The sequence below is a fragment of the Spea bombifrons genome, chromosome 4, assembly GCF_027358695.1.
Source record: "Spea bombifrons isolate aSpeBom1 chromosome 4, aSpeBom1.2.pri, whole genome shotgun sequence".
Taxonomy (NCBI): Eukaryota; Metazoa; Chordata; class Amphibia; order Anura; family Pelobatidae; genus Spea; species Spea bombifrons.
The window spans coordinates 63551326-63574389 of record NC_071090.1 but is presented as its reverse complement, the minus strand read 5'-3'; the positions used below and the strand labels follow the sequence as shown (position 1 = coordinate 63574389).

General features: G+C 38.9%; 1 protein-coding gene across 4 annotated transcripts in view; it reads left to right on the top strand.

The window, feature by feature from the left end:
- The window catches only part of CACNA2D1 (calcium voltage-gated channel auxiliary subunit alpha2delta 1), a 247077-nt gene that overhangs the window by 34458 nt on the left and 189555 nt on the right, over positions 1–23064 (top strand). For all 4 annotated transcript variants that reach the window (XM_053465052.1, XM_053465051.1, XM_053465049.1 and 1 more), the window contains exons 2-3: positions 6998–7079; positions 22123–22239. In XM_053465052.1, coding sequence (XP_053321027.1) covers positions 6998–7079; positions 22123–22239 — 199 coding nt within the window. The remainder of the gene's footprint in view (positions 1–6997; positions 7080–22122; positions 22240–23064) is intronic.

Below are 23064 nucleotides of genomic sequence, written 5' to 3'. Positions count from 1 at the left end.
ATATCTGTGTATGGTCACATATAGGATACCAGAGCCAGGATACTTTGAACCTGCTTCTGTCCGGACTACACATGTTTGCGTATCTCCTATAACTACTAGTTTGTTTTGTTTGATCAATGATTCATTTATGATTGTTCTTCTTGTATACATTCTGTATGTGCTAAAGCGTAGTTTAATGAACATTTGTGTAGATTGTAAACCCTAGAGCTGCTGTCTGTCATTTCAGTATTCATTTATATGTGTCGGCTCTTCGTATGTATACACACCCCAAAAAAAAAACATGTTTTGGAAGGATGACCTAGAAAACATCCAGAATGTATTAAGCCATATTTTTTATCGTCATTCAAGACATTTATTTATATCTGTGTTACTTTCCACGGCAGACTTTTTATTGTTATAGATGTCACCTTGACTTTTCTGTGTTGGCCATTGACTTATCCAATTTTATTATTAGTCTGAATGTAAACAGGAGGTGCTAGATAGAAATGACATGCATTCCCGTAAACACGTCTAGATCTTGAGTAATCTCAAGATGAACCCATCCACTACGTAGCTGTTTTGCCACGGAATTCCCATCCTGTTTGAAAGCACTTAAAAGCTGATTTATAATTCTGGTATTTTTTACAGGTTTGCCTTTCTGTATTCTTCCCATTATTCTGTCCATGCATGTTTTGTATGTTACATTGCATTTCCTAGGCCTGAAACAGAAGTAGATATGGATGCGTAGTATGAAGCTGTTTCAGAGCATACTCCTATATTTTTAAGGCTGAGGAGCTGCCGGAAGAAACGTGTAAAGTGTCAGTCTGTTGTGAACGATCTCACCTAATGGCTACAGTAGCAGATAACCTTCTGCCTGGAAACTCTGATAGTAACTAATACTGACAACATGAAACAGTGACTAGACTTTGTACACTGAAATAAAACACAGTAGAGTGACTAACACATTGAAGGTTTTTTACTGCTTTAAAAAAAAAGCCTCTCCTCTGGAACAAGGGATTTAAATGATGAGGACCTCTGTCTATTTTCAGCATAGAAGTTGGAAGTGATTAAGAGCTTGTTGTTTCGTAAAAAGACAAAGAAGTAACAGAGTGTGTATGCTGGACAGCATCAACCTTTGTCTGACCTAATGTTAATACCTTGAGGTTTATTTCGAGTTGATAGAAAATAGTGGATTGGAGCAACACTAAAATATGTTTGGCTAGAACATTGAATAGACTAAAGGAAGGGGGAAAACCTTGTCGTATACACTTTAATACAGAAGGGTTGAATTGCCCCTGCATACTGTTAAACTTTTGATTTGTTGATTTACCCATGCATTAGGGAGGGTTATCTTGTCTTTCAGCTTCAAAATATTGTTTAGCTTGGCCCTCCATGATGCATTGGAGAAAAGTATAGTTAAAATGATACCATTTAGAGTTTAATTGCAAGCTCTTGAGACCAAGTTGTTAGTTCCCTTCCTGAGGCACAAACCCTTTTATCATAGTTTAGTAAATGAATCCATATGATAGCAATCCTGTATTGATTTACATGTGATGTTTTTTCCAAAGCGTCCGAGTGCAATAACGGAACAATAAAAATTAACATAATTACTAGGCAGTCGTCACAGAAAGATATAGTGCTTCATAGAGGAATACATATTTATGGTACGCGCTCTATTTTATGTAACCTCTCGCTGAAAATTAATGTCAAATGTGGGTCTCTTCTCCTGTAATTCAGAAAGGAAAGGAATGCATTTTCCACAGGCAGAAGTTTACCGATGCCTCTAGCTCATGTTTACCGAATGTTAAAACACATCTCCGTACTACCCAGAAGTACTGTTTTCTAACTATTTATAGCTTAGCAGCGCCAGATCTGTGAAATGAAATCGGTGGAGGTTGCACAAATTAGAAAAAACTAACATTCGTGCTATAGTGACAGTAGCCGTGTCTTAGATGCAAAAAAATATTTTCTAATGATTACACAGGACTTCAAGTCTTCTCTAGCTAATTACTGGTTTAGAGGATTTTTACTATTCTTGTAAACTGTCATGCCAAGAATATTGGATGTGTTTTCTGCTTTGGCCCCCCTTGTTTGTATGCAGTATCTTTTCTATGCTTCATGTTGTCAAATATTTTGTTCTTGAGTGCCATCTAGTAGTGATGGCGAACGCAGTGCATAATTGCATCTCTTGCCCAATTATTTTCTCTCCTGACACTGAAAGTATGACGGACACTTTTGTCTTTTTTTTTGTTTTAACATTATTATGCAGTGCCAATCCATTGTCTGTTTTTAGGAGATCATTTTTATAATTAATGACTACCATTGAAATTGAATAGATTTTGAACTTAAAGTGCCACTACAGGTGATGAGCACAGACTATAAAAATTGTGCTAGCAAAATTGTTACCAAATTAATGTTTAAAATAACTTCAAAATGCCCAATTTCAGAAGAGGCAGTCTCTCTAAATTAAATTACCAGTTATTTATGGGCAAGTACAAACCTTACTTGTGTGCTGTTAATTATTGTCACAATCCTGTGGTATGACTACCCCAAAGTGTGTGCCCAAGCTCAATGACAGAGAACACCTTCCCAGGAGACTTGGAAGTGCATACATGATTGTGGTGACATAGCAGCTGTGATTCTGCATCATCCAGATCTGCCCTGCATACATGACATCCAGTATGCTTGGCGCCTTTGTTTTTAAATTCTGGTGCCTTTTTAATAGAGATACTGTACTCCTAGCATTGAATCTTAAGCTTTTGAATTAATGGCTTGTTTCTTTGGAGTTTGTTGGCTTGCCAGTAGCCTTGTCCTTGGTCATTTGGATTTCTTCTTTTGTACTTTGCCCTTGGATACTGCTCACTATGGTTCCTGAGAACCATCTACATACAGGAGCCTCACTTCACTCCGAACACTTAAGATCCATATTGTGTTGTAATAAAATATATGTAGTGAGAAATATATTTGTGCCATATGCAAATCGTTCTGGCTCTGAAATTCACAAAGATTTATCTAGTCCTGGTATACAAGTAAAAAAGGTGGTTTTAACTTGAATAACTTGTATATCTGTGTATGGTCACATATAGGACCATCTCTGGCTCTCTCTGAGCCAGTGATGTAGCTGATTAGTGGTTAGTATATCACATGGGCACATGCAGCAGGAGATGTGTTTGGCCAAACACATCTTCTGCCAGCTTGGGGGCTGTCTGCAGATAATGGCTGAAGTGTTCTTTTAATGCCACTTCTACAAAATATTGGAAGAATCAGCTGACCAATTCTTTGGTCCCTACTAATTCAACTTTGACAAGACAAGAGCTCTTGACAACAAAATTATTTTATATTAACCCATTGATGAAAACATAATAAGGCATCCTTAAAACTCTTGTTTGAGTTCACACATGGTATTTCAGATGCACTGGAGATGCGGCTGTCTGATAGTGTAGTCTCTTAGTCAGCATAGTTTATACACTGACAGCCTTTGAAAGCCCAAACAAAAGTTTGGGCAAGCCCTTGCATTAGTGTTGGAGATGACACCAAAGGAATCATCAGGTAGTGTAGTAGAGACCCTGGAAGGTCTGAATAGATTCTGCTGCTGAAGTCTCTGATGGCCCTTTCTGCCACTGATAATACATACTATGATCAAGAAAGTAGAGATGAAGCGCCCTGCTTCTTGATTGCTGTTTGATCAGCATGTCGATAGATAAGAGTGATAATTGAGAGGTAGAAACCATTTCAAATAAGATTTAAAAAAAATAAATTGTATATGGGTATTGTTTGAAAAGAAAGCCCTCCTTATCTTGATTTTCTAAAATGTAAAAATTGTGTGGCTACTCTGAATAAAAATAGGTATAGGGGAGTTGATCTTTAGACTGTTGACCATGCAAGTTTAAATATATTTGAACTGTAATGTTGTTATAGGGTGAAAAAAATCCTTTTGCATTGCACACATAGCTATAATCACATTCGAAGTGGTACTTTGTTCTCTAGCACGCTTCATAACAAAATTTAAACTTTTTTATGGAATTGCCTTTTAAAATGTGCTTAGAAGAAACTTTCCTAGTGTCAGCATATGAAAACTACCATTAAATGCCTGTGTCGGATCCATTTAACATCAAGCTTATTTCTATATCACACTGTAACCACAAATTAAATAAAAATGCTAACGGGTCATGTCTGAATGTTCTGCTTTGCTTAGAAAGCTTAACATACACACTAAACTTTGCTTTAAACACTGTTTTATATCTAAACGAACCACCATGAGAAAAAAAGAGTCAGTTTACAAATGGGTTTCACCAACATCTTGTGTGTTTTAAATGTCGTCTAACCTAGGAGGGCCCCCATACTTGCCAGAATCAGTGACCCAGAATTTTAATGCTTAAAACACCATATGGATCCTTGGACCCTTGCTCATTACACCCTTAGGATCTGTATATCTGCAGTATTTGCTGGCCTTTGTGCTTTTTGTTAAATCTCTACAGAGCTATATCTTGCACTTCCATATGTCTTATATGGGCAGATTTGTGATATTCTAAGGTGTTATCTTCAAGAAATGCCCCATATCCACTACTTTTGACTTGGTACCCATTATTACCAGATGTGGTTCTTGATCCAGATTTCTGACAAATTATTGTTACGAATACTGTTTTGTGCAGAATAAAAGGCACCAGTCTACTCTAGGGTGCCCCCCTATCTGGCCCTGCCCAGAGATATCAAATAGTTGTTGTTTAGATATTATAATTATACAAAATCTCAAAATAGTAAACCAATTTTATATAATTGTCCCCTGAAAATCAGCATTGCGTAGTGTTTACTGTGATAAATTAAACAAGATCATGTGGTTATTTTTGTAATGGTGATAAATCGTCGTTTCTTGTTGTTGCATAATTTATACAAATTAGTAGAATAGAGAAAAGGCTCCATCAGAGTTTTTTCACTGTCAGCATAAGTCAGCAAAGCTATTACTTTAAAAGTACATTTAATTATAATCATATAGTAACATACATAATACAATAATAATTTGGGTAGAAAAAAGACAGAAATATCTACTAACATACTTCATACCAGTGCATAATATCTAGTTTCGGGGTTTAGGGTATCAACCATATGCTGTTATCTTCAGGATGAACATCCCCCCCCAAAGGAGCAGATACCGAGCACCTGATCTGATGTATTTTGACAGAAGCTCAATTGTATTGCCTGTTGTAAACTATACCTATACATGTAAGAGCCTGTTGGACACTCCATTCCAAAACCATGGGCATTAATATGGAGTCCCCCCTCCCATAACAGCTACCACTCCACAAGATTTTGAAGTGTGTCCGTAGGAATTTGTACACCTTCACCCAAAAGAGGATTTGTGTTGGATGACAAGGCCTGGCTCACAATTGGCATTCCAATTCATTTCAACCCGTGTTCAGTGGGGTTAAGGTCAGGTCTCTGGGCTCAGGGGCACAGTCATGCTGGAACAGAAGAGGTCCTTCCCCAAACTGGTGCCAGGTGGAAGCATATAATTGTCTAAAATGTCTTTGCTTGCTGTATGGACAATTCACTGGAACTAAGAGGCCTAGCCCAAACCCCGAAAAACAGCACAATGCATTCTGGTAGGTAGTGTCTTCTTTGCATCCACCAAAAATAGATGATTATTAGTTGTTTCATATAGTGCCATCATATTCGACAGCGCTCTGCACATGGCTCTGTCCATCAAACTTGTTGATAATGTTTCCACTGGTGGTACACTTTACACCACTCCAGCCAATGATTGGCATTGGGCATAGTGATCTTTGGCTTGTGTGCATTTGCATGGGAATGAAACCCCCCCTTTAATGAACTTCCTGATGCATAGTGCTTGTGCTGATGTTGCTTCCAGAGGCAATTTGGAACTCCTGTAGTCAGTGATGCTGACAGTGATAAACAGTTATTAGCAATCTCTACTGATCTAGAAGTCACAAAGCAATGCAGACTGGCTGTGATGTCATTTGTGTGAATCTGATCATGGACGAGTTAAATGGCTTACAACTGTATGGCTTACAACTTTTCTACCTCTTTAGACAAATTGTCAAGCAGTCCAAGTCATGTAATTGTCTATGTGTGTTTGTGTATATATATAATACACACACATTCTGTGAACAAGACTTCTGTTAAATTTGTTAACCTGTATGAATGTCTGGAAGCAAGGTGGGAGCCCTAACAAAACAAAATGCATTCTCTCTCTCTCTCTCTCTCTCTCTCTCTCTCTCTCTCTCTCTCTCTCTGACAACTGCTTCGTTGTCTGCGCTTCTCCATCTCCCCTTCTCTGTCTGCATTCTTCTCTCCTCATTAGCACTCTTCAGAGTACTTCAAAAACAGGGTAGAGCTCCACACAGACCATGGGGACCACCTCTTCCCTCATCAAATGGAGAAAGAGCCCGTTCTTTGGGTATGCATGGAGGCTTAGATAGGGTAGCAGTTGTCAGGGAGAGTGAGAACAAACAATAAATTCAGTTTTCCCCGAATAAAAAAGCTCTCCAAATTTGTCTGAACTGGGAGGGCAGGTAATGAAATTTGTCCGAATGGTCTTTGGTCCTTGTGTACAATTTTTATATATATTTACTGATGCCATTAAAAGAGTAGCACACAGACCTTGTAATCATAAAAAGTTGAAAAATTACTGCTTTTCTGTCATAGTGCTGTTTATAACACTTCTACAGTCTTAATTTCAGACCTCTGCAGGCGACAGTTAGATTACTTACACCACTCAATGTAAACTTACGTGTACCAACAATAATGTTAAGGGGCCACAGTGTTTTCTGGCTTTATTTTTAAAAATTATAAATGTTTTTTTTTTTTAAATAACTGTTGATTCATCAAGACACAAAGTGAAGAATCCGTGTTTATAGCTTTCTTTTTAACTGAGTGGTGCAGAGAACTGTATTTTTAACACTTTATCTCATCCTGATTATTTTGCGTACCTCCGTCTTCATGCTGTTGATGTTTTAGTTGGCAGGGTTCTCTGATGGAGGTATTATTTTTCATTTCACAGGATTAAAATGTGGGTAGAGAAGATGCAAAATGACCTTGTAACACTGGCAAGAACAGCAAGTGGTGTAGACCAGCTTGCAGAAGTAAGTAAACAATGCATTAATATTCTCATTTTGATTTCAGGTTGCCTAGCCCAATGTTTTTTAAGTGTATTTGCTGCTTCTTAAACCTCTGGCTTTTCTCACACATTTTGTATGTATTATTTTATGACGTCTATCGCTAAACAATACCTCAATATACATATAATTAAATGTCTTGAGTTTGAGAATACTCTATATACCCATGTATTGCTGGAAATTATAGGGCGAAACGCATACATTTTTATACCTTACATTATTTACAGTTCGTATGCTGGTTTGTGATTGTAATAATGAACAAAAAAAACCATGAAAATCCACAAAAGTATACCTTCTGGAAAACAGACAACTCAGGGTATTTCATGTGGAGCGTTTGGACACTTGTCATGCAGCCATTTGGTCACTAATCTCTGCCAAATTTAGGAATTCTATTAATTTTCTGAGCTGTTTTTATTGCACAAATGGGTTGCAGACAACTGTAGAGAAATCTACCCAAACTTATTCAGCAGCATCTCTGTAATTTGGAAATATATCACATGAATAGTTTTTTAATGGTTGTTGGTCCTGGTATTGCACAACAGACATATTTTAGTTTAGTTTTAGTGCGGCTGTGGCAGGGTGGGCACATTTTAGATGATTAAATGCCTTAAATATACAACAGAAGCATAATTTAGCTATGGCAGCAGAATTGTTCATGCATGGCAGCCATCTTGTATGAGTATATAGATCAGCTGGTTACACACAGACACATACTACCACTATTAATGGCTATTCCTGAAAACTCTGTCCTACTTGCCCTTACATGCGGCTAGCCTTGTGCCTTTGTAAAGCCACTCTAAAAGAAGAGGAAGGGCTCCGGGTAGCATATTAGGCACCTGGCATGTGTTGTCTATATATTGAAAGGTGCTAATTGTCTTCTCATGAAATAGCAACAGGTACAGGCACAGGTAACATGATCTAGAGATATCCTGCAGGAAAGGACATGAAAAGGCAGAACAGAACCAAAAAAGTAGAAACAGGTTACAGAATAGAGAATACAGGTTACAGGGACAGGACAAACACAAGATGAGACCAAAATAGGACAGGACACCCCTCTACGGGGGCTCAAGACAGGACAACAGAGTGCAGGGCTGACAAGACTGACTAGGTTAAACATGACATGGCTGACAAAGTACTCCAATATATCGGTGGGTCCTAATACCAAACCTGCCTAACATAATAACTGATAACTAAAGACTATAAACAGATGAACTAAGGGAACACATGAATGGACATACCTTAAGCTGGACAAACAGTAAACTAGACTGATGGTGTGGCACATATAAATATAAAAACAAAGGAGGAGCAAAGAAAGAAAACGAGACCAGAGACACAGCAAGAAGGAAAACCTGGAGAAACTGGATACTGCCTAAGCAGCCTGGATGATCCTTTACTCGGATTGGACGCTACAACAATATTCTGCAGCAAGAGACTCAATGCTCTTTCTCTTTCAACAAAGGTGAAGAAAGGATGCAGAGCAACTGGTCTAACAGTAATGTGATCACTGTTATTGGTCATCACAGCGATCACATGACTCTACTGATTGTTTCTCACTGTGAGGTAATTCCCTGGAGAGAGAGAACGGGACAGATGTGGTGAGCTTCTGAGAGCACCACTGTATTTTCTATTGGACGTATCGATACGTCCAAAAGGCAACTTGGGTTGCCTTTTATGCATGTACTTGTACGTCCATATGGTCATGAATGGGGTTAAAATACATTTTTTCAAAGTGAAAAAAGCAAAAAAAAAAACAAAAGCACTTACCTGTTGGTCTTGCTACAGCAGCTGCCTTCCTTCTCCACGATCTTACATTTATTGCCACTGATTGGCTGCTTGATGCAGTCAGTGACAGGAAAGTGCTCCAATTTATATCAATGGCAGGACATGCTATACATGTGCACTGGGGTTTGGAGAGTATATCATGTAGGAACGTATGTTTGGCTGAACACATCTCTGGCACGTCATTTAGCTGTGGGGTATGGAATGGGGCAAAAGCATGTGGGGAGATTTTGCAGGGACCACAAACCTATCATATGTATTAATATGCATATGATGGCTGGAGTGTCACTTTAAAATCTGTTCCCTGTAAAGTTTGTTTCTGTTTTTAAAACCAGTATTTGCTTCAGAGAATACATTTCTCGATTTTCTTTTTCTTCCATTTTCCCACATTTGGATGAACTAATGCTAATATTAAACTAGTTCTTTTTTCACAGTATGAGATAACAAATCTGTTGTGTGTTTTACTAGGAATCTATTTATGGAATAAATTCAGTGTTAAAACATAAGAGATGTAGCATGCAATGACCTTTTCATCATAGGAAAACTGCATTAAAAAAAACATCTAAGATACTTAAAGTTCTTGAAGTGCTAAAAACTGTGGTCTTCTAAGTCAAACTGAGTGGAGGACTAATTACTGATTCTTAAATCTGGCAGTAGCATCCATCCACTGGTCGTATAAATAAAGTGATCTACCATAATTATAGAATTAGCAATGCTTCTTTTACGCTTTCTTGAATGTTGCATTTTGAATATACTGTACTATGCAAATCTAAAATAAATATCAAATAATCATGACTTGTTAGTTGAACATATGTTCTACGTTATTAAGGCAAGGCAAGGCAAGGCATAATGTTAGATTATTTTTTTTTTTAATCTAAATTAAGCTTAACTCAAAGAGAGACCTATGGGCTCTGAGTATATTATAGATACATAGTAAATATATAATGTGTCAATGAAGCCCCAAAACACAAGGAACCACTATTTTAGAATGTTTTTGAATTATACTTCTAAAAAAGTAAAATTATCTAAAGGGATCTCCAGATGTGAAGTCCCTTGTCAAAATGATGATCCAAGAAATTCATTTTTATGGGAATCTTACTCCTTTGTCTCTGAAAGACTGTCCATTAAGTGTCACATGGGGAGGCCTGCAGCCCAGGCACTTTAGCTATTAATAAGCTTGGTTGTAAGCCCCGGGCGATAAAAGAAAAGTTGCTTGCACAGTGTATGGGCAACACAAAGAAATCTGCAGGTGAAGTAAGAGGGCAGGAGGGAGTATATATGAATAAGTGAATATGTGTGAATGAGTATATGTTAATGGGTGAATGAATAGGTACCTAAATGAGTGAACAAATGGGTATGTATTTATCTATGCGTGTATGTGTAGGTGGGGGCAAAGATGGCACAGGCAGTGTGTCAGAGGTGCAAAGATGGCACAGCAGGGTGTTTGGTGCCAAAGATGGCACAGGCAGGGTGTTTGGGGGCAAATATGGCAAGTCCTATGCTTCCAATATGGGTGCTGGTCAGGTCCTGTAGATGCAATTTGGGTGCTGGGGCAAGTCCTATGGGTGGCAGGGCTGATCTGCGATCTATGTCTGCAATTTGGGGTTTTCATGCATTATTTGATCTATACCTTCAGTGCTGGGTTTACATGGGAGTTTCAGTTGCGTTATACCGGCAATGCTATGTTTCATGTATTATTGATTTAATCTATACCTACAGATACATGTTTTGAATGTCTTATTCAGTTGCTCCATACGGTTTCCATGTGTTATTTGATCTACACCCACCTACAAATGAGGTAGGAAAAGAGGTGTGGCACAGTAAAAGAGGGGACAAGTGTCACTGGTGGTTATGACAGGGGAAGGGACACCACGTGGGGTGGCCTGCACAGGGTGCCTGAACACCTAAAGCCGGCCCCGATCACAACTCGCACGTCCATTTCGGATCACTTGCTGGAACCGCACTGTTTATTTACTATCCGTTCAGTGTAGTGTTGTGCTTTCCCTTGCCCAGTGTGGATGGTTAAGAGTTCCCATTTAACGTATTAATCCAAAAAATGTTATAAAGTACCCAATAGCTATGAGTTGTGATTAAATGTTTTTATTTAATCTGTATTTTATGCAGGCTGCCTGTCAGAGTGGTAGGAATATACGGCCTCCAGAGAATGGAGAATCAAAACTAGCACTGCTCGGTACAGACAGCTATTGACTGACCTATATGTATCTTTAGACGTGTTTCCTGAAGCAAATCAGGGAAACATTTAACACGAACAATAAAAATTGGCAAAACAAACGAAAAATGGAAAGAAATGGTAAACCCCAGAGTAGTTTGGATTCAATATAATTTAATTGTATTACTGTAAGATGAGAAATATAGTTGTCAAGTTGTCCTATCATAGGATGCTTGAAGATTGGGTAGATATTATTCATGTAAAATAAATTGCATACTATACACACAAGTACATTTTTCTCCAGTGTGCATTGTCAGTGTCAGATCTGTTATATAATTATTTAAAGAATCAAGTGTTTGGGGCTCATGGTGAAAGCATAGAAAACCACACTGGGCAAATTTCCTTACATGTTGGAAGCCTTTCCTACTTTGTGTAAGATTTTTAAAGTAACCAACTATATGTCTTTTGGTAAAACATTCCTTCCATGGGGCTCTGGGTTGGTATCTTCAACCTCCTTGCAGCCTTTAATCGCATATGCTAACCAGCCAGGCACCATCAACTACTACTCTTTCTTGTTTACTACCAAATAGTTCCTGGCACTTCTGTGTGTAACTAAGGCTAGCCATGCCTTATCATAGCCAAAAATAAAGTGAACTTTATTGTGTATGGCACAATGACATCACAAGCATAACCAGTGCCAGTGATACCATGCAATAAGCTGTTGAAGGCCTCACACACACAATCACACAGAGTCTAAGGAATAAGAATGCTTTCCTTGCACCCCAATAGGGAATCCTGGGGTCTCACTGAGAGGCAATAAGCAAGACACAAACGAAATAAGAACATACTTTAGTAGCTATCATGAGAGTTTGGTGTAAGTTACCACTTGGGAGTCTCATGATTTCCTTTTCATGTCTGGAGAACTACTTGGGTCAATGGGTCAATGTGCCTAAAAGCGCCACTATTAATGCGGGGATTAATGTACAGGTGATTTTTTTCTTTCCCTTCCGAAGTAACCCATTCCTCTTTCTCCAGGCAGCAGAGAGCAAGCTTTAATACCTTCAAGGCTTTCTAGTAGAAGAGTTTCATCCTTGAAATGCCAAACTTTATTTCTTTCTCTCTAAGTTTCTTGTTAGTCCTTGTACTGATGACCACCTGGACCTTGCTAGAGCCCTTAATTATTGCCATGTTAGATTTAGCTCTCGGATAACTACTGCCTTCTTTAAAATTCAGTTATAACAATGGAAGCTGATTTCTTTTTGGTGTTATTTTGCCTTTAATTAAATATAATTTCCATAACGGTTTCATTTGATAAAATGGCATTTGCAAAGGCAGTCAAGGTTAGAGCCATAACTAGGAAATAATTCTAAGATGAAACTTGGCAAGAGTGAGGCAATTTCATGTCCAGCTTATTAATGTTCCATAAAATAAGTTATACTTAAAATGTCATATCCCATATAAACCTTAATTTGATGTTTTTGAACATAAAATTAAAGCCTATTTATCTTACATACAGCTTAGAATCATATATTTTTGCCGTAAACGGATATTTTCATGGGTTGCCAAAAGCGTGATGTTACTTTTTTTTTTTTTTAAGGATACAATGAGATATTCTTTGCATTAACTATGAATAATGCATGGTAACAGGGGCGTACCTAGAGTATTTGGCACCCGGGGCGGATCCTGTAAGTGGCACCCCCCCCACCCCCAAATGTAAAGACATCTACAAAATTATGTTGGAAAGAATACTTATTGCACCAATTTGTAAACTGTATGTCAACTGTAAACAACAAGAAATCTGAAAAAATAAATTAATAACTTATAAGTAAAATAAACACATATAAATAACATTTACTGAACATATAATAATGCTTTCTTTAATAACCCTCCAAAAAAAACGGTGTCCACATTGCCCACATAGAACCTGACCAGCACCCAAATTACATACACATATTTGCCCCCAAACAGCCCAGCATGAGTCAGCATTGTTCCCAAACAGCCGAGTGTACGCTATCTTTGTCCCATGAACACACTACCTGTGCCATTTTTGTCCCATAAACACCCTGCTTATACCATCTTTGCCTTTTTGACAAATCAACTATACGCCTATGATTAACACAAACACTTTTACAGTCACTCACTAATTCACTTTCATTCACACAATAATTTATTCTTTCACACAAATTATTTACACATATTCATTGATGCATTCTCACAAATTCATTAATTCTCTCACTCATTCACACAATTCATCCACACATTAATCCATTCATTTTCTCTCTCTTATTCTTATTTCAATATTCTTGCTACCCTCCTTTATCCCTATCTACCCCTTCTCACTCCCTTCTCCCTATCTACCCCCTATCACTCCCTTCTCCCTATCTACCCCCTCCTAACTATCTACCCTCTCCCCCTTTGAAGTTCACTTACCTTTCAGGAGTCCTGCGGTGGGGGTGCAAGGCCTCTGTCTCCCAGCTCTGCCACTGTATGGAACAGTATAGAGTGATGGGAGTTATGATGTACTTTAGAGCATAATTATATAATGAAAAATACATTGGAAATGGTACAGCATAAGACCCATCACTCTCACACATTTACCAATCCACACTTACCATTCCACAGATTCCACACATACCAATCCACATTTACCAGTCCACACATACCAATCCACAGATTCCACATATACCAATCCACACTTACCAATCCACACATACCAGTCCACAGATACCAATCCACATTTACCAATCCACACATACCAGTCCACAGATTCCACACATACCAATCCACAGATTCCACATATACCAATCCACACTTACCAATCCACACATACCAGTCCACAGATTCCACACATACCAATCCACAGATTCCACACATACCAATCCACACTTACCAATCCACACATACCAGTCCACACATACCAATCCAGATTCCACACATACCAATCCACAGATTCCACACATACCAATCCACACTTACCAATCCACACATACCAGCCCACAGATTCCACACATACCAATCCACACATACCAGCCCACAGATTCCACACATACCAATCCACAGATTCCACACTTACCAATCCACACATACCAGCCCACAGATTCCACACATACCAATCCACACATACCAGTCCAGATTCCACACGTACCAATCCACACTTACCAATCCACACATACCAGCCCACAGATTCCACACATACCAATCCACATTTACCAATCCACACATACCAATCCACAGATTCCACACATACCAATCCACAGATTCCACACATACCAATCCACAGATTCCACACATACCAGCCCACAGATTCCACACATACCAATCCACATTTACCAATCCACAGATTCCACACATACCAATCCACATTTACCAATCCACAGATTCCACACATACCAATCCACAGATTCCACACATAGCAATCCACAGATTCCACACATAGCAATCCACACATAGCAATCCACTCTCACTGTCACTGAATGATTTCCTACCTTTCCTCTTTTCTTCTTGCAGCAGTCAGCTCCTTTTCTTCCTCTTCGCTCCTCTTCTTCTGTCTTCTTCCGGTTCAGAGGGCACGGACGAAGGTGGGCGCGGCTTCAGTGTTGCTTCAGCAGCAGTTGCCGCGCGGATCGCGAGGGAGCGGTATCGGAGGTCTTTAACAGACCTCCGGCTCCCTTGAGTGATTTTAAGCCGGTTCAAGGGAACCGGCTTAAAATCACTCAAGGGAGCCGGAGGTCTGTTAAAGACCTCCGATACCGCTCCCTTGCGAGCCTTCTCCTCCAGCGGCGGACATTACTGTCCGTCTCTGGAGGGGTGCCGGCAAGTTGGCACCCCTCTGATGAGCGGCACCCGGTGCGGACCGCCCCCCCCGCCCCCCGCTAGGTACGCTACTGCATGGTAAGCTTGGCTCTTCTCAGACAGAATGTGTCCGAATAAATGCAGTGAGATGTATTAATCCATCTCTGCTGTCAGTGGCATTTAATGACTCTTTTCAATTTGGCATGCTGGGTATCTGCGTATGTATGCCGCGGGACGATACAGACTTTTATTCAATCACCGGTGACCGTCCAACCTATGCCTGACTTTAGTATGGATGATATCGTGGTCTGGCTCAACAAAATAGTTACTACTTAGGGATATACACTGTGTTTCCTTATCCTAATTGTATGCTGTTTTTGTTATTGTATCAATTTAGTAGTAGCCTATAGCTTAAAGTTATTATTATTATTATTATATGGCTACAAAACAAATCAGAAATTACTCTTCTGATACGAGCATTATAGTATATCATTAGCAGTCTTTCTGTACCTTGAAGTAAAGCTTAAAATAACCTCAATAAATGATGGGGATGCTAAGTGAAAGTTTGGAAGAATGTTCAGCTTTCATTATTACAGCATGATTTCTAAGATTTCTTTCCATAACATACCAAATTGCCTCAATGCATAATTAGCGGTGGGAATTCCTGTAGGGTATTTGAGAGAGTTGTTGAATTTTCTTTTCTTTGTATTACTGAGATGGGTCATGCTGTCAAGGAATTCATGCAGAAATCTTTGATAAGTAAGATAGTGGAATTTGCCCAAGCCACTGAGAACCAATTAGTTGTTTAATTGATGGAAGATATTCAGGGGGAAAAAGACAGACAGAGGGTAGTTGGCGATTTCTGTCTCTTTGAGAGAGGGTTAAAATGCATACAACTTATATGAAAAATGGTATACAGAAACGCATCTTTATTGTCGTCTGGTACAATAAATTACACTTTTAAGTACAGGGTGTGTGTTTTGCCTTTAATAAGTGCATGTGGTCATTGTGACATAGTGTACAAAATCTGTATAATGTTTGTAAAACAATACTAACTAGTCCCCCTGAGTTAATGTGCTTTACAGCGAATCATTATATACCCTTCTAGATCCAAAACATTAATAGTAATGCATTGTCAAAATACACACCTACGCTGCCCTTACAAATGCTTGCCAGCAGATACACTATATGGACAAAAGTATGAGGACACATGACCATTATACCAACAGGGACTTTTATGACATCAGATTCTAACTACTTAGACGTTAATATGTAGTTAGTCCCTTTGCAGCTGTAACGGCTTTCCACAAGATTTTATAACTTACAACTGACCGTGGAACATCTAGCAGGGATGAAATCTCGCAAACTCTTATTCCAAAGGTGGCATCCTATCACGGTACCATACTTGAATTCACTAAGCTTTTCAGAAACACCCATCATTTTCACAAATGTTTGTAAATGCAGACTGCATGGCCAGGTGCTTGATTTTTATACACCTGTAGCAATGGGTCTGATTGAAACACTTGAGTTTCATAATTAAGACAGGGCGCTGCTGCTGCTGCTGTCTGCCCAGGAGTCTGGGCAGACAGCACATCCACTCAGAGCCCACCCCCGAGCCTGAGATCACTCCCACGGAGTGAGCCTGTAGGCTGAAAACGCGGTTGCTGCAAAACCAGCAATCGTGTTTTCAGCTGCCACGGGCAGCTTCAGGGAAGGGGGTTGTGTGTTGATTGGGTCCCCACACAAGTGTGGGGACCGGACCCAACACCCCCCAGCTGCCTGATCGCTCCATGAGAGCGTCAGTGCAGCGTTAACCCCTTCAGTGCCGCGGCATTTAGGGGTTAATTCAGACCAGCAACAGCAAAAATGAGCCCCCACAAGCCCTTTTGATGATTCCTGTAGGCATGGAAGCCTACAGCAGTCATCAAAGACTCCCCTCCCTGCAATGGCTGGTCTATAGACCAGCAATTGAGTCCCAGCTGCCAGAGGCAGCTTCAGGGACAGGGGAGAGGGTTCTTTGGTCTCCACATGAGTGTGGAGAACAGCCCCAACACCCCCCTGCTGCCTGATCGCTCCATGAGAGCGACAGTGCAGCGTTAACCCCTTCAATGCCACAATTGTGTATGACACATTCGTGGAATTGCAGGGGTTAACATTTGTCCCCACAAGCTTGTGGGGACTAAATATCAATCAATGTTGTGCTCCAATGGAACATCAGCATCGAAAGAGTTAAAAAAAAAAAAAAAAAACAGCACTGACCTGAAAGTCCAGGGTGCTTCCATGTCAAGCGCTGTGAGTTTAGTAAGTGGGCTGATGATGATCAGATCACTCCTGACCAAGTGTTAGTTTAAAAAAATCCTGGCTCCTAACTTTTTTTACCTGGCGCCTAGATTCACAACAAATTTGTCAAGCCCTGAATTAAGAGGTGTGTCCCAATAATTTTGTCTATATAGTGTACATACATACACGCACATTCATCCTTGCCTTTACACACAAACATCCTGGCTTACACTTGCCCTTGGATATACTTGCCCTATATTTATATGTTTATATACATATAAACACTTTCCAAAAAATAACTTTTTTCAGTTCCTTTTTGGCCCATTTGCACGTCTACATAACAGAGTGCTGGAACAGAGGACCACTATGTTTAGAAAAAATAAAGGGAGAGCGTAACCGGCAATGACATATGCTATCTAATCCCATCATTCCAGTCAGTGCATGCATGTAAGGGAACAAGTAATGGAGAGATGAACTAAATAAAGCACTGATCTATGCTCTTAGGTGGGAAGTCTATCCTTTTTTTATGGTACTGCCCCTAATTAGTGTTTTAGGCAGCCTGGGTGGATGATTGGCAAAGAGAAATCAAGACTTAGTTGTTAGTAGATTAGCCGCCTCCGAAGACCTTCTAATGAACTAGTTTTCACTGTTTTTGTTCCTCTTGACTTCTGAATTTTAAAAACAATACAGACTTTAGATGGTTTTAATAAATATATCTCTTTAATGCTCAAATCAATTTAGGTGACGAGAAAAGCAAATGGGAAGTTATATACGAGAAAAAAAACAATAAAACTACACAAAATCTTCTACTCTCATTTTTGATGAGTATTGCCACACACATCTTTTGATAGATAAAACCTGTTGTATAAAAAGCCATAGCTGGCACAGATTTTATTGTACATACCTAGCACCTGTCCTTTGGTGTCTAGGATGCAAAGAAAAGCATTCTAATGAGCTACTTTTCACAGCTCCTGTTCAATTTGATTAATTGTACAGGTTAACGCAAATGATCTGTAGCAGTAATGCCCTGCATTATTTGTTGACAAGTTTCTGTTTGCATCGTTGCATGATCACTTTGCTACGACTACAAGATAGCGTTTATGCCGTACAATTATTTTAAGGAAATGTTGTACCATAATTGTACATTTTACATAAGTCAAATGATAACTATATATGTACCTTGGCATTGTAAATTATTTTCTTTTTTGTGTCTGTAGTTTCTTATATATGATTAGTTATGTGTGTTTTTCCTCTTGTTGTAGTGTTCAAATATTTTGTTACTACATAGTAACCACATTAATAATTTACCAACAATTAACCCCTTCAGCGCCAGGCAGAACCAGTGTTGTAGATAGAAGGGGGGGACGTCGCTGCACCGAAGCTGCATTGGCACTGTGGCTATCCGAAGCTTAGCTACACAGCGTGGCTATTGTCCTGAAAAGGACAATAAAGGATCATAACAGCCCACCCCAAGCATCAGGCAACACTCATGTTGAGGTGAAAACAGGACTCCTTTATTTAAACCAAATACAGAGCTATATATACAAGTAAGAAAAGGGGCAAGACAAATATCACAGGATCTAATTACCATGTCAGGAAGGAAGTAAATAGATCAAATCCTGCAACACAATATCCGGGGGAAGGACAGAATGACATGAGACATAAATAATTACATTAGTTGGGGATGTAGACATGGAATCATGATAGACATATAATTGGCCTGAGACAGACAATGGCCAGGACACAGGGATAACAGGAGCTCACAGGATTAACAGCTACCTGTTGTGTAATTGATAATTAGGTATGCAGCAGTGACACCTAGTCATACGTACAAGGGGTCTTAAGACAAGGGCTAACTCACACAATAACAAGGGAAACACTTCACACCTATACAATCAACAATGCACCCAGTGCAAAGACAATCAGCCTTCTTCCTACAGCAGGATGTCCAGCTGACAATCACCCCTCCACCATTGTGCTTGACAGCTGGTATGGTGTGTTTGTGCTGATATGCTGTGTTTGGTTTTCATCAAATGTGGTGCTGTTCATTATGACCAAACATCTGTACTGCGGTCTTGTCTGTCCAAAGGACATTATTCCAGAAGTCTTGTTCAGATGCAACCATGCAAACCTAAGTCGTGTTGCCATCTTCTTGTCAGTGAGAAGAGGGTCATGAACTTATTATTATTATTTATTGTTTTATATAGTGCCATCAAATTCCGAAGCGCTGTACAATGGGTAGACAGGACATAACAAGTAGTATGTAACAAAAATTGACTAACAGAGACAACAGGTGAGGAGGGCCCTTACAGGGAGCTTACATTTAACATACTAACTGAGGCCTGAGATCCAAGATGTAACTTGTTTTTTTTTGCAATTTCTCTGAGTATTGCATGGTCTGACCTTGGGGCAAATTTCCACTTTTTTATACTCCTTTGATGGGCTTTACATTGTTTGGAAATGGCCTTATAAATGGCCGATTAGCAGCACCTGTCTGCTACTTAGCATAGTTATTCCTATGGAACCAATACGTGACTGAGTGTACTTAGTTTTTCACACAGGACTTCTCCATTTTGGTTTTATTTTTGTTGAATAAATCATGACACTGTGTACTATGTCTTGTGTCGTTGTTCATCGGAGATTGTATTTACCTAATTTTTAGATCACCGAAGGAGCGGATGATTGTTATGTCCTGATATGTAAAACCATAGACTTCAAAGAGGGTGTACTTTCATTTCACACAACTGTACATGCTCACACACATAAATATACACATCCATGCTCACATATAGACACACCCATGTTGACACACACTTATACATACATACACACGCTCACACATGCACATTCATGCTCATACACATTTATGTTGACACACACAATTACACATGAATGCTTACAAATTTACACATACAAATTCATTTTTTGTGTGTGTGAAGTTAAATAAATAGCACAAACTGCAGTATCAAATTTGCATGTTGGTAAGATTAAAAAATTTGTCTTTTGCTTTCCAACGTGATGTGCTAAATGAAATCATTGGTGTGCCTGGCTACTTGGCAGACCAAATGATCATGGAGAAATAGTGCTCTGTCCTTTATGTGGCCTATTTATTAGGATAATAAAAAGTTTACAACTGATAGCGAAATATGGAACACTGCATCTAGAGAATTCTACTTTTGACATGAAAAGGCTGCCTTATTATATACTGGATAGGCATAAAATGTATTAACCCATTCTTGTTTTAGATCTCTTTGACATACACTATTTACCTAAGTTTGTAGTGCTGACGTGTAAATTGTTTTCATGTGTATTTCGTATTGTAGCAAGCAAGCTGTTTCATCCCATCGGCAAATGGTGTACAAACAATCATAGTATCAGCAGGAAACAATGCCCTTTTTGTTTCTGTTCCCAGGCCAGTTCCTTATACTGATTATGTTGTGATTAGTAAGCATGGTCTACATTAATTAGTTTTAATATGAGTGAAACAAAATGGACCATTAAGGAAAAACAACATTTCCATTCCAGTTCCTGACAAACAAAAGGTACTTAAAATAACAACCAGATGTGACCCACAAATGATTTTTTCCATGGCTTTATTATGTTGATAATGTTGTTATAATAATCATATGAACCCCGAAAGTACAATCTTTATGTAAAGGTACGTATAGTAGGTGCTGTCTACTTCTGTGCTTATATGTGTGCGTGTGTATATATATATATATATATATATATATATATATATATATATATATATATATATATATATATATATATATATATATATAGACTTGTGCATTCGTATTTGGGCGAACATGAAAACCCATTGGTTGATGCCAGAGGAGGTCCTTGCAGGCGACCAGTAGACTCACTCGCGCGGCCCTCTATTGGTCGTTTGTACAGACGTTTAACTCTTGGAGCGGGGAGACCAGTTGTCTCTCCCGGCCAAGTTGCGGCACCAGGATTTTAAAAGTCTGTACGAGTGACTCTATTGGTCGCTAGCCGGGGGCTCGTCTGCCATCAACCAATGAACTACAAGTGCACTTCATTGGTTGATGGCAGAGGAGGCCCCTGCCGGCGACCAATAGAGTTGCTCGTACGGACATTTAAAATCCTGGAGCCAAAGCTGCTGCTTAGTGCGTACCGCGTTAACCCCGTATTAACCCCTTCTGCAAAAAAACAAAGAAAAAAATTGAACACAAAGAATGTACACGAATATTCGCCCAAACTGAACACAGGAACCGGCGAATATTAGTGGAATTCTAATCAAAGTCTGTTGGATATTGAGTTTTCAATAACAATTAAATGGACAAGACCTGAAATAGTGCACTTGCGTTCCTTCTTTTGGGAAACGAGGCATAGCACATGCCCAAGGAGGTGCTTGGAAGTTCCATGGTCAGAACACTCCTGACACCACACACCTTGAAGAGCATTATATGTGACATTGTATGCTTTTGGGTTTCTCTTTTAATGAAGCGTAAAAGATGGCAATAATGCATGTGTCTAATTCACTTGCAAACATTTGCTGAGCAGGTGTCAGGTACGTAAATGGAACCATTTATGTTTCCTCTGCTGGTATTTCTCAGATGTTGTACTGTACTTATCTTGCTTCTGATCACAAAATGGCAGACCCTTTAAAAAAAAAAAAAAATATTGGAAAACCCTTGCATTGTTAATGCCAGAGAGCAGTTATGGGGTGAATGAGTTATGGTTAGGGTCATTGCTTCTCTTCTCTCCTACCCCAGGAATGGTGAATACTTGCTTGTTTGTGATATCAGGTACCCAATTCCAACGCATTCTTTAAGTTTCAGATTGAATACCGTATATATACTCCCATTTCACTTTGGTTTGAAATTGTGTCTTGCCTACCTCTCAGCTTAAGCAATGGCGCTATTTGCAGTAGTAAGATATGTTGAGAGATTCTTATTAAGGCCATAGGGAAGCTTTCCAAAAGGTGTGTGGTCTAATATTGTCTTCTTTTTGTTTTCATAGATATACTTGAAAAAATCACATTTATATACCGTTGAAGCCAACAATGCGCGGCAGTTGGTGGAAAGTGCGGCCACGAATATTGAAAAACTTTTGATGAACCGTTCCAAAGCACTTGTGGTAAGTAATATCTCTCTCTCTCTCATATATATTACAATGTATATAGTGTATGTTAAAAATATAGCTGTTGGTTCTGTTAAGAAAATAATGGACTATAATTTAGTTTGAATTACGTAAACATGGGCTGTAAACAAACAATGCGCTTGTCTACAAAACACATATTTTTACTTAATTAAAAAAGCTATGTATAGAGAAAGAGGTACTTTAAACTAATTTTAGCTTTTTAAGCCACTTATATTCACTATCCATCCTGGAATAATCTCAGAATTAGTAGTAAAACAATCCTTTTAAATGGAACTTCTTTAAATAAGTTAAATGCAGTCTTTACCTCTATCATCCATCTAGTGGATCATTCAGAATCTAAATGTCATTAGCTGAGTAGCTTCTTGGCAGCCGTGCAGTTTCCAACCATGAGAGAGCTTCAATAAATCACTAACGGAGAGAATTTATGGCCTGAAAATAAACGGATTAAACATTATTTTCCTATCTATTGTATTTTTTATGTTTGGTATACTCTGATGCCAGAACCACACGTTTTACCAACTCATTAAACTATTGCTACTTTTATTCAGCACCTAAAGTAAGATGTTCCCTACTTCAAGTTGTGTTGCATGTTATGGGTCTTTTGCCCAGATGTTAATTTCTGCTTTCTTGTACAGAATTATTTAAGTATCTTTAAGATGTTTTGTTTAGTGATGATTTATCAAATATCATGCTGTAAATGATGCAACAGTTTAGCATCCATAAAAGAAATACCAGTATATTCCATATCAACTGCTCCACATTTGTCCTGTACTGTTCATTATAAAGATGACCCATAGTCTT